The sequence below is a fragment of the Ailuropoda melanoleuca genome, chromosome 9 (assembly GCF_002007445.2).
Source record: "Ailuropoda melanoleuca isolate Jingjing chromosome 9, ASM200744v2, whole genome shotgun sequence".
In the NCBI taxonomy this organism is placed as follows: Eukaryota; Metazoa; Chordata; class Mammalia; order Carnivora; family Ursidae; genus Ailuropoda; species Ailuropoda melanoleuca.
The window spans coordinates 45,329,238-45,341,619 of record NC_048226.1 but is presented as its reverse complement, the minus strand read 5'-3'; the positions used below and the strand labels follow the sequence as shown (position 1 = coordinate 45,341,619).

The 12,382-nt window shown below is 47.2% G+C and overlaps 1 protein-coding gene across 1 annotated transcript in view; it reads left to right on the top strand.

The window, feature by feature from the left end:
* The first annotated feature begins 5,431 nt into the window (after nt 1-5,431).
* SBSPON (somatomedin B and thrombospondin type 1 domain containing) overlaps nt 5,432-12,382 on the top strand; it is a 23,659-nt gene continuing 16,708 nt past the window's right edge. The window contains exon 1 of the mRNA XM_034668197.1: nt 5,432-5,764. Within this exon, the coding sequence (XP_034524088.1) occupies nt 5,551-5,764 (214 nt within the window). The 5' untranslated portion in view covers nt 5,432-5,550. The remainder of the gene's footprint in view (nt 5,765-12,382) is intronic.

The window sequence follows — 12,382 nt, the reverse complement described above, 5'->3', positions numbered from 1 at the left end:
GATTCTTTTGGCTCACACCGTCACAATATATGGCGGAAATTAAGATCCAGAGAGCCTAAAAGTACTACCCCAGACCACCCACTTCTGGTTCCAGAAGCCAGGTCTTTGGACTCCTAGGACAGAGTTGGTTTAATCCCACCATACTGCCTGACACAACAGTTTATGTAAAGGCACGTTATTACTCATACTGAAGCACGCCGTTTGTGTGAAAGTCCAGAGAACAATATGATTACCGTTGATTGCCAACTCATTGTTATATGTTAAGAACTCTACCAGGCAGACTTTCCTTATTTATCCCCACCTGATAGATCAGGAAGCTGAGGCTTGAAGGGTTTACAGTAATTTCTTCACGTTACGTAGCTAGCATGTGATAGAGCCACAGCTGGAATCTACTTTTCTCTTTAAAATCTGAGCTCTTCACTCTCCATGGCACCTCTGTTGGGAGCTTTTGTCTTAAGCCACAGAAATCCCAACCAAAAAAGGCATAAATAAGAAGGACTTGGTGCAGGGAACTGCAAAGGGGAAGTGTGACTTCAGGGGCCATCCAGTCCGAGCCCTGTGACTCCTGGCTCAGCTTTCCTGGGCTTGTTGGCTTCACTTAGGCCACTTTGCGTCCTCATTCACATCCAGTAAGGGTCAAGGTGAAACCCGATCATGTATGAACAAGCATCCCGATGCTGGAGCTCTGATTGGGCCAATCCCTGGACTGGTCCATAGGCTGAGGGTGGAATTAACCCTAGAGCCCATCCCTAGAGCTAGGAGGGGGTTCATCCACCCAAAAAGAGCTGCTGTCAACACAACGGAGGGAAGGGGTACTCTCTCCATAAGCCAATATCTGGGGCTTTAGAAAACGAAAGGAAGAACAAATATTTTGGGGGCAACCAATGAATTTCTTTACCACTCCCTTATCTACTCCATGTGTTTTTTTTTTTTAAAGATTTTATTTATTTATGTGACAGAGAGACAGCCAGCGAGAGAGGGAACACAGCAGGGGGAGTGGGAGAGAAAGAAGCAGGCTCCCAGCGGAGGAGCCCGATGTGGGACTCGATCCCGGAACACCGGGATCACGCCCTGAGTCGAAGGCAGACGCTTAACGACTGCGCTACCCAGGCGCCCCTTGTTTTTGTTTTTGTTTTTGTTTTTTTTTAAGATTTTGTTTATTTATTTGACACACAGAGAGAGAGAAAGAGCACACACAAGCAGGGAGAGTAGCAGAGGAAGAGGGAGAAGCAGGCTCTCCATTGAGCAGGGAGCCTGATGCAGGGCTCGATCCCAGGACCCTGAGATCATGACCTGAGCCGATGGCAGATATTTAACCTACTGAGCCGCCCAGGTGTCCCATCCACTCCATGTTTATTTTTGATACCGTCAAAGATGCAAAACTGGCAGCATAAATCTTGGCAGTGGTGTTCCTGACCACTTGGTGGAAGGGTGAAAGGGGAGAATTGCTCAAGGTATGTTGTATACTCCAATCTCAAACAAGTTTCTTTGGATACTTACCTGCATTTTTGGCATTCTTAAATGCATATGTATCAGCCTATGAAGGCAGGACCTTCCCCAAAAGTATTCAATCTTTTCCTAGTGGCTAAATCTGCACTTTCCAGGAAGAAAGTAAAGGGATGAATAGGGACCCAATCCTCGTCTTGTATGACTAGGACTTTTATAACCCCTCCTAGTCCTTATAACTGAGAATTCATTGTAATTCAATCTCCCACTTGTCTGGCCAGCTCCAGTGTCTCCAACACCCCCCAGGACTCCCACTCAGAACGACTCTCATCCCAACACACGGCGATAACTTTGTATATCCGGCATCTCCGTTGGACCTCAGTCTCCTTAGAAAAGGAGCATTTCTTTCCCATTTTTGGTCCTCAGCCTGGAGGAGCATCTGAGCCACAGGAAGGAAAAGTCTATAGCCAAGCGAGCAGTGCTGGTTCTGTGGAGAGAGCTGGGCCTGCACCCATGGACTACTGGGGAGCCCCCTTCCACGAAAAGAGAAATTTAACAACATTGGCCTTACAGGCTGAACTGAAAAACATGCTACAAAATGTAATGATGAAAGTGCTATCTCTTCCAATTCTTCGTTAATTCTAAGATGCACATTTTCGCTTAGTTTCACGTCTCTAAAACCAAGATCCAGTCTTGCAATGGACTGAACATTTACGTCCCCCTCAAATCCATATGTTGGAACCTACTGCCCAAGGCAGCAGTGTGAGGATATGGGGCCTTTGGAAGGTGCGTAGGTTCTGAAGGTGGAGCCTTTGTGAATGAGATCAGTGCTCTTATAACCGAGACCCCACAAAGCTCCCACCCCCTTCTGGATATGAGGTTACAGCTCAAAGGCACTGCCTATGAACCAGAAAGCAGGCCTGCACCATACGCCAAATCTGTGGCCCTTCGACCTTGCACCCCCCAGCCTCCAAAACTGAGAGAAATAAATTTCTGTTGTTTCTAAGCCACCCAGGGTATGGTTTTTTGTTACAGCAGCCCAAGCCGACTAAGACAATCCCATAATCCACGCATAAATATGCACTATAACTTATTATTCGACGGTAGGATTTCCTTACGTCTTATGCACTGGATTTTAGGGTTGCGTAAGGTAATGGTGATCTTACAGTCAGAAGTGTCTGGTATTCAACAAAATATGTTGCTGTCGGTATCCACGCAGTGCTCTGCCTTGGACAAACGCCCCTGAACCGGCCTCAGCATCAACTGCTCTGTTCGTCAACCTCAAGAGAATGCCTCCACCTCCCTCACAGCATTTGGATGCCTTTAATAACCCCCGATCCAGCTTACATTTTAATGTATCCAAGTGCTTGAGGAAGTGATTTGTATTTTCATTTCCTCATATACTAGTTACAGTATTTAGTATAAGCACTTAATCTTAGTTGTCTCTACTTTCCATTACCATTGCCCTACCAGCAGCAAGCTTGAAGTAATGGGAAGAACCCTGTAATGTTTTGGAAGGAGTAATTTTAGTTCTAGTCCCCTTTTGTCACTAATTAGCTCCATGTCTAATCTCTGTCATCTGCTAAATGGGGGTGCCAATATTATCCTCACAGTTATGCAAGGTTGAATGAGATCATATATGTGGATGTCCTTTAAAATTACTGCATTCTGGAATGTGATGAACAGAAAGGCCTCTGTTCCCCTCTGTAATTTTACCAATCTTGGACAGCTTCCAAAGACAACACTTCAGAAGAAAGGGTGACTTTTAAGGTGCATTTGATGACTTCCTATATTCAGCCACATGATCACTGAGACGACTCCTATTCTCCAAACATCTACAAGACACGGAAAACAAAGTGACAGATTGTTACATTTGACTGCACCCAATTTTCCAGTAAGTACGTGGACTCCATTACTTTAAATGTCAGTGTCCCCTGACTTTGCCCCATCCTGCAGGAACTGTTTTCTTTGCTTGGGCCTGCTAGGGGAGCCTTATCTTGATGTTCGCAAGCCAGCGCAAGCTTTAACTTGACACCATGAATTTTTTTTTCAATGTTACTTATCAGAGACAAGCTCCCTTTTATGTTTGCAGTCAAAGTAGTAATCATGTATTTGTGGTTTTCTTCTTTGACATCTTTTTCACATTGTGCTTTCCTCTACTTTGCACATGATTAAAACCAAGTTTACCTTTTACTTGGTTTTAGGCTTAAATTATGGAGTGGGAGTGGGGGGGCGGATGTTAGGACACTAGTAGATATTAGTGTCCACTTTGTGCTCAAATTACACGTATGCCTTGTTTCTGTAGACATCTCACATCATTCTGAAAAGGTGTAGCATTCGGTGTTGGAAGCAAGGACACTGAGGTGACCTGTCAGGAATCAGAAATGGACCCAAACCTCCTGAGCACAGACCCCCAACTTTCTAGTTTTGGTTTCTGGTTTTGGTTCTGTCTAGGCATAAGGTAAAGGGCAATTGAGGGTGGGGGAAGGTATGTGAGCAGACCTTTGACATGATGTGTTTAATCCTTTTAAACCAGAGGTCATCTTCTTCCACTCCCCATATCACTTCATTTCATATTTTATTCCTGAAAATGAACTTAGTGGATCATTTTCCTTTACATTTTTCTGGAACAATTCCAGATTCCTATGGCATTACAGAATCTGTCTCCAGCTAAAGGCATTCCATAAAGGAGACAGCCTTAGGGAAGAAGCGGGGGATAAATTACATGAATAAGTTAGTACAAAGCTGCTAATAAAACCTACAACACAGGTAAAAGGCAGAGAGTGTAATTTGCCGACAAAGTTATTTAGTACCAACTACCAAAACTTAAAATATAAAACATTTTTGAAGTATGTATTATTTATTTAAATTGCTAAACTAAGAGAGACTTAACTAAAGAGTAAAACAAATATGAATTTCCAACCCTGCGATTTATTTGTATAAATAATCGCCAAGAAAGAATTTTTTTGACTTTAGAATGTGTTTTCCTTAAAGTCCATGAGATACAGTTCTTACAATGTATGAAATATTTTTCATTTCACAACTTTTTATTTTTTATTGTCTTACTACCGTTATAGTGAAGGATTTAAAAAAATTTTTTTGTTAATTGTCTCTCTAAAGAGTAAAGGAAAGTCCTCTATAAGAAGTCTTCGCATGAAAAAGGAAAAAAAATGTAGTTTCTGAAATTCATTAGACATCTTAGGTTCACAGATACAGGAAACTTCATATTCCTGGTTTCTCACCAAAACCATAATAGTCTCAATGATTTAAGAACATAAATTAAAATGAAACTTCCAGGGTAATTTTTGGTTAACAAAAAGAGTGAAGTGCAGAAAGTGTAATACATTTGGAGAGAAAGGGGGAAGGAAATGTATGGGAGTTAGATGAGCGCTTTATTAAAGCGGGACTCGTTGCTAGAATATCATTAAGCAGGGTTTGTTTGGGGAAATCTGCTTTAACAGAAAGCAGAGCACAGTTTATTTTTTTTATCCTTTCCTTAACATTCATCAACCGCCTCTTCAGTGAAGCAAAGTGGCACTTTCTTGGGCCAGGAAAATATCATCATAAAATGTAACAAAGAAAGGATGCCGCTTTGGTCTTATTTCCTTGCTTCTAAGGGGCCTCTGTGGCCCGCGGGGACTGGTGTCCCGGAAAAAAATACCGTATGAGTTTTCCTGGGCGAAGACAGGGTGACCCGCTCACACTGGGCGGCGGAGACCCGTTTGCTGCGCGCCAAGCGCTCTTCGTCTCCAGGCTCGAGAGTAAATTGCCCACTCATGAACGGGACCCCAGGCGTTAGGAAGCAGAGACTGGAGCCAGGAAATGTGGCCGCCCTGGCCGAGCTGCTGGCGGCCCCGACGCTCTCTGGGTCGCTGGAATCCCCGAGCACCTGCTGCTCGGCTCTCTCCCGGGGCGGTCCCGCGGGCGAGGGGCGCAGGGCCGCGGGCGGGCTGGCAGCGGCCGGTGGGGGGGGGCGGTGCGCGGGGCAGGGCCGGGCCGGGCTGCGTCGCCGGCCGCTCGGGCTGCTCAGGCGGGCCGCTCTCCGAGCAGCTCCGCGCTCTCCCGAAGGTCTGCGGCGTGGCAGGCGCCGCCGGAGCGCTGGCCATGAGGACCCTGTGGATGGCGCTGTGCGCGCTGGCGCGGCTGTGGCCGGGGACCCTGGCAGGCTGCGCCGAGGCGGGGCGTTGCTGCCCGGGCCGGGACGCCGCCTGCTTCGCGCGCGGCTGGAGGTTGGACAGGGTTTACGGGACGTGCTTCTGCGACCAAGCCTGCCGCCTCACGGGGGACTGCTGCTTCGACTACGCCAGGGCATGCCCAGGTGGGTGGCGGGGCCGAGGTCGGGGGGGCCGGGCCCTTCGCCAGCAGCCAAGGGCACAAGATCCCACACCAAGGACCGCGGCCCGGGAGCCAGTATCCCCCAGCCCCTTCCATCCTGGCGTATCCAGACCGTCTATGCAGGCCTACCCCTCCATCCAGGTACACTTCCTTCCATTCTAGGGTCCGCCAGCCTCCTTCATCTAGGTGCGCTCAGCTCCCCCCATCCTAGAGTCCTCGAGACCCCTCCGTCCATCCAGGTACACCCAGCTTCTTGTATCCTAGGACCCTCCAGCCCCTTCTATCCAGGGATCTTCCAGTCCTCTCCACCTAGACAGAGCACTCCAAAGCACCTCTCCCCACGAGAACCTGCATGGAAGGGCCTGGAGCCATGTGTTCTCCTGGAAGAGTGTTCGGTTCAGGAACTCCAGCCTGATAGGGCCATCTCTTACCTGGAAAGATGGCATGTCAGGTTTCAGGGAATGTCCCTGGGCCAGGCTCCACCACGTTCATTCTGTTAACCCTCAGGGAGCTTAGGGGCCTTGTGAGGGGTGAATAGGGAAGGGATGTGTAATTATCCCACTTGGTGCCAAGGGCTTGCTCTGGAAGGGTACTCACTTCTGCCAACAAGTTCTTGGAGGACCACTTCGGGATTCCAAGTGGAGTGGAGTGGTCCTCCCTCCACTCCAGCATGTGGCACAGCCCCTTTCTCCTTGGAGGTGTTTGATATGCTCTTTGAATTCAATTTTATCTCTATAGCATGATAAAGGTTTTTATCTGGGGGTTCCCGTTATGTTTTAATCCTGCTGGTTTTCCTTTAGGGTCACTCTTTCAATTTCCCACAGTATCACAGCCCCTGGCAAGGGCTCAATAGATGTTGATTTAACTAAATTAAAAGATGAAGAAATGGTGAGTATAGTCTTAGAGGACAAGATTTATCTGAGAGAAGCCAGCTCTAGAAATAAGAGTAACCTTGCTCCCTGCTCATTTCGTCACCCCAAATGCCTCACATATGTTAGGGTTTGGCCTCAAGGATCCCCAGGTTGTGGTATCCTCGGCGTCTTCTGGGGAGAGTAACCCGCAGGTCTGTGTCATTACTTGGGGAACCGGGTGACCCGTCGAGAGGAGCACCCCTTCGGCCTCCATGAAGCTGGAAGAGGCCACCAGCCCCAGGCATGAGAGCACCCAGACCTGCTCCTGAAAGCACACAATTGAAAAACATGAAGATTTTTTTGATCCCGTTTGAAAGCTAATGATTAACGTATGAATATTGATCCTCTTTTTGATAAGCCTCTCTCCCTTTCCTGCTTCAAGGCGAGGGTATTTTACCACTCCAGTAAGGTGAAGAGTCCATTATTTAGGAAACGCAGTGCCCCTCCAAAGAGCATCCGACGTCAACTCCTGTATTCCTGTAGACCAAATAAGGTGCCCCGGCCTGTGGGAACCACAGGGGTACAAAGAAGATGCGGACACAGTCTCTGCTCCCTACAAGTTCACAAACGGGGAAATACACCTGCGAACCACTACAACATGCTTAGTGCCCAAATGAGGAATCCGGGAGGCTAGGAAGGGAAAACTCGGAAGACTCAAGGGATTCAAGGAAGACTTCCTGGAGGAAGTAATGTGCAAGCATGGTCCTGGAGAGTAAGCAAGAAGTCTCTAGAAGGGGGAGAACTCTAGCAGGAAGCATCACGTGGTCACTCTGCAGCACCTGTAGGTATCTGCCTTTGATGCCAGGAACTGGGCTCGACCCTGAGGCTATGCTGGTGGACAGGTCGGGTGGCGAACCCAGAGGGATTCAGAGAGATTTAGGCACAGGAGAGGCTCGGGCGGGGCGGGGGGGAGGTGGGAACAGCCCAGTGTCATGAGAAGAACTGGCTTTCCAGGGAGGCCTCGCAGTGCTGTGAGGGGTGGCAGAATCCTCAAAGTCTTTATTTGGTCACAAATAAATCCCATCTTTTCGGTTTAGGAGGTAGAGCTATTAAAACAAAGAGCCTAGCATTTGGAGCGGGGACGTGTTGGGTAAGGAGGAGCAGAGAGGAGATGACCTTACCGTCTTGGGAAGGGCTCAGCAAGAAATCACAGCACCTTGGCGCCTGGGGAAGAGCGGGTGAGCGGCAGGCTTGGGAACTGAAACCAGAAAAAGAAAGGAGCCCAAAAGGTTTTTTAAAGGAGCATATTCAGCCTTAACTGCCCTTCCCCAGGGAGTTAGCGGAGGCCCTTGCAGGCCTGAGCAGAAGCAGACACAGGACCAAAAGGGCTCGTCGTTGGTAAATCTCTGCGCCTGGAGTTTCTGGGAGGAGAGGAGAAAATAGAGACAGTTGGAAGTTGGCCACTTGGAAGACTGAGCCTGCCCGCTCCGCAGAGCAGAGGGTGAGAAGGGGCGGGCGGAGCCCAGATGCTCCATCTCCTTAGCCCCCCCGACAGGCGTCCTGGCTGTGCGGACTCTCACTGGCCTTACAGACGCGGGAGCTGGGGCCATCCCAGGGCTCTCCCATCACTAAGTTAACATGAACGGGCAGCACGGTGACGTCTGAGCCCATGGCTGCCCGATTTCGGGCTGCCATCTGCCACATCTGTTGTGCGTGGTTGTTATTTATTCCTGAATATATCAACATTCGGCAGCTCAGGGCCCGCCAGCCAGTCCATAGACGGAATCATTCTGCCCCTTAGGATCTCCTCTCCTTACCCAATGTTATGTTACCTGTCGATGCCGTCTAAAACCTTCTTGCCTGAAATGACATTACATGTGAACCAAAAGTGAAGCTGCATCAGTAGAGCTAAGAATGCCTTATTTCTCTTCCTTCTGAGTTTTTCTTCTTTGTAAAGACTTTTTTTTTTTTTTTTTGGTGTAGCTAAGAGACGAAATACTGGAACTTCTTTTTCTAAATAGGACTTTGTATTTTTACTTAGTAAAAATAAAAATAAGTTATTGGATCTGTTCTGAAAGGAATGATCTCAGAAAAGTCTCATTATGATGTTGGTATTGGTTTCAACACCAATTATGTATCTCTATAACCCAGCCCCCACCAAAAAAAAAAAAAGAAAAAAAAGGAATAGAAAATTCTCCGTTGGCTGTGCCTGACCAGGAAGAGGGAGAGGTAGAGGACAGATCCAAGTTACCTACCGAGGAAGAACTTCTTAGAAGGCTTCCTCACCCGGCTCACGACGCCCAGTCTGTAGTTCATCACCTGGGTTCCTAGAGTCCGCCNAAAAAAAAAAAAAAAAAAAAGGAATAGAAAATTCTCCATTGGCTGTGCCTGACCAGGAACAGGGAGAGGTAGAGGACAGATCCAAGTTACCTACTGAGGAAGAACTTCTTAGAAGACTTCCTTACCCGGCTCACGACGCCCAGTCTGTAGTTCATCACCTGCGTTCCTAGAGTCCACATTCTAAGATCATAGAAACAGTAGGCTACGCTAGATTTTTGATGAGCAAATTCAGAAAAGAGTAATCATGAACCCAAGTGGAGCAGGGAAAGATCGAGTAGCCCGTGTGAGCCACTTTTGTCCTAGATTTCCTGGGGAATCTAGGAAACTAACTGGCCCAAATCTACTGACAGCATACCTGGAAGGAGAAAGGACAAATGTACTGGAAAATATGGGCCCCAAAACTCACCCAAAGAAAGGATGTCACCGTCTACGGTGATTTAGAAAAGTTGAGGCTTTACTGGAACCATAGCGGCCCGCCCGAGAGACAGCATGTGGCTTCCCCTGCCTTTGTCTCTGTAGGAAAAATGAGCAGGGCCTGACGCCAGCATTCAGCATGACTTGACTTTGCAGGCTTGGGCCGCAGCCCTGGGTGTTCAGTGGAGGAGGGTGAAGTTGTTAACCCTTCTGCTACTGTTACTCCGCGCCAGGCACCTCACAGCTGTAGACTTATTCAGCTCCCAACCCACCACTGTGGTCATCAGAGCTCTGGGAGGTTGGGAAATTTGTCCCAAGTCATACGGCTAACAAGCGATGGAGTGAGATTTGAACCCAGGAGCTCTGAGTCCAGAGCCCACACGTTTAAACATTATGTTTTGACCCTTAGAGGAATGAGGCTTTATGAGAAGCTGTGTACTTGGCAGGGCAGGCCCAGATAAATACTGGTAGAGTGAGTGAGTCTTGTCTCTCCTTTGACTGATATTCCTCAAGGGCAAAAGAAGTGTGTCCTGCCCCTCTTTACAATCCCCTAACAGCCATTGTGGTGTCACTGAATTATGTTTCTCTCAACAACCCGAGCAGTCATTCCACCGAGGGCTGCAGAGGGCGCTACCATCTGGCCAGTAGGCCCCCCCCCCACCGTCCTTTTAAAGATGACCCTTTTCTTCCTTGTCTACAAAATATATTTCTTGCAGAAAACTTGGAAAATACAGAAATGCACAAAAGAAGGGAACAACTCACCTAGACACCGACTACCGAGTAAAAGCATAGTTGTCTTCATGATCTGTAGGCCCTTTTTCTCTGGGCTCACATGGTGTATAAAATTCTGTTTTTCTAATGAGGGAGTCCTTTTTATTGTCTCTCTAGGATTTCATGAACTTGAACTTGTCCAGTTAATACCTCAAAAAAAAAAAAACCCACTGGGGACCAGATAACATGATTTCTGCAAGAGGAAAAAAAAAAAACTTGATTATTTTATCAGAGCTTTTGGAGGGGGCGGTAAATTGGCACTTGGGCAATGTAGTCTCACTTGACCTTCAGAGAAGATTTGACAAGATTTCCCAGAAAAGGGGATACATGAGGAAAGAGAAAAAGGCCTNTCATGATCTGTAGGCCCTTTTTCTCTGGGCTCACATGGTGTATAAAATTCTGTTTTTCTAATGAGGGAGTCCATTTTATTGTCTCTCTAGGATTTCATGAACTTGAACTTGTCCAGTTAATACCTCAAAAGAAAAAAAAAACCCACTGGGGACCAGATAACATGATTTCTGCAAGAGGAAAAAAAAAACTTGATTATTTTATCAGAGCTTTTGGAGGGCGCGGTAAATTGGCACTTGGGCATTGTAGTCTCACTTGACCTTCAGAGAAGATTTGACAAGATTTCCCAGAAAAGGGGATACATGAGGAAAGAGAAAAAGGCCTATGACATTTAAAATCATGTTATCATGAGATGTGTGTGTGTGTGTGTGTGTGTGTGTGTGTGTGTGTGTGTGAAAAGGCTGCTTTATTTTTCTTCCACAGAATGTCAAGAAACAAAAGCTATGCGTAAATGTTACTGCTGTGGGTAAAATGCAAGAAGAATATTTTCGTAGCAATGACTTAGGACTATTTGAACTTAACGTGAAGGAAAAAGCACTTGCTCGTGGGTGGCCTTAAACTTTTAGGCGGCAAAGAGCCAAGCAGGCAGGGCCAGATCTGTGATTAGCCAAGGAGACACGGCATGAACGTGAGAGCAAGGTTTTATATTAAGAAGAAAGTCCAAACTATATGTATGAAATGAAGGACTGGCTGTCAGCTCTGTCTGTTGTTGTTGTTGTTGTTGTGTGTGTGTGGCATCATCAAGAAAAGCAGCAGAAGATGGTGTTTTTAGTTACCTTTTGGCACCTAAGACTGAGAATAGTGTGTCTAGTTCTGGTTGTCCCTGCTCTCAGAGGCTACGAATGGACCTGGAGAGGGCCCGCTGGTCATTCTGAGAGGGGGAGTGGCTCTAGAAAGATGGGTCCCACTGCTGGAAGCATCAACCTGAAGGGTCCCTGCTGGAGAGGGAAGGGGACCTTCTGAGACATTGGGTCCCTGAGCTGCACGGACAAGATGAACAGAGATGTGGTTTTTTTTTCCACCGTATTCTGACATTCTTGAGGGAGGGACATTTGGATCAAATAAGAGGAAATTGCACTCCATGCCACTGATAATAAAATGAAAGAAACTTGTTATTTTCGAGACGTGGTCCTGGCAGGAGCTCTAAATGGATTTAGAAGCATTTGAAGGCTTTGTGGCCGCCCGCAGAAGCAGGGATCCACGTAACTGTTAGGCCCAGAAAGCCACGCTCCTTGCAGGCCACGCGTGCTGGCAGAGCCCAGACAACTCTTGCCTGGGGTTAAGAATTCCTGTATTTTTGCCTGTGAAGTTTCTGATTTTGCTCTGGTCCTTCAGCCGGCTTTCCTTCCCCACTCTCGAGCCTCAGTCAGTGCTTCGGCTTCTAACTAATGATCTGAGCAAACCAGCATCTGTTTCAATGTTTAGGAAGGAGGAGGAATTTGTCCGATGCCATTTCTTTCTTTCATTCATTCATTCATTCATTCATTCATTCAACAAATATATATTGAGTACCTGCCACGTGCCAAACACCAGGCACGAAAGGAAAAACTCAACAACAATAACCAAAGCAGATAAATACGGAAAATATGTAATTTTGAATTATGGAAATATTAGAAAGCAAGCAACACTGAGCTCTGAGAGGAAGTCATTTTGTGGTGTGGCAGGTGGAAGGCCAGCGGTGGCACTGGGAGCGTACTTAGATCACCTGCTAGAGAAGGGCTCCCTGAATAATTCATCTGGGACCTAAAGGATGAGCCAACTCTAGGCATGCGCCATGTGGGAAGAACATTCCTGGCAGAGGGAGCACACACCCAAGGTCCCAGAGTGACAGAGTTTGGTATAAGAAGGCCTGCCTAGCTGGAGCTTGGGGGGGGGGG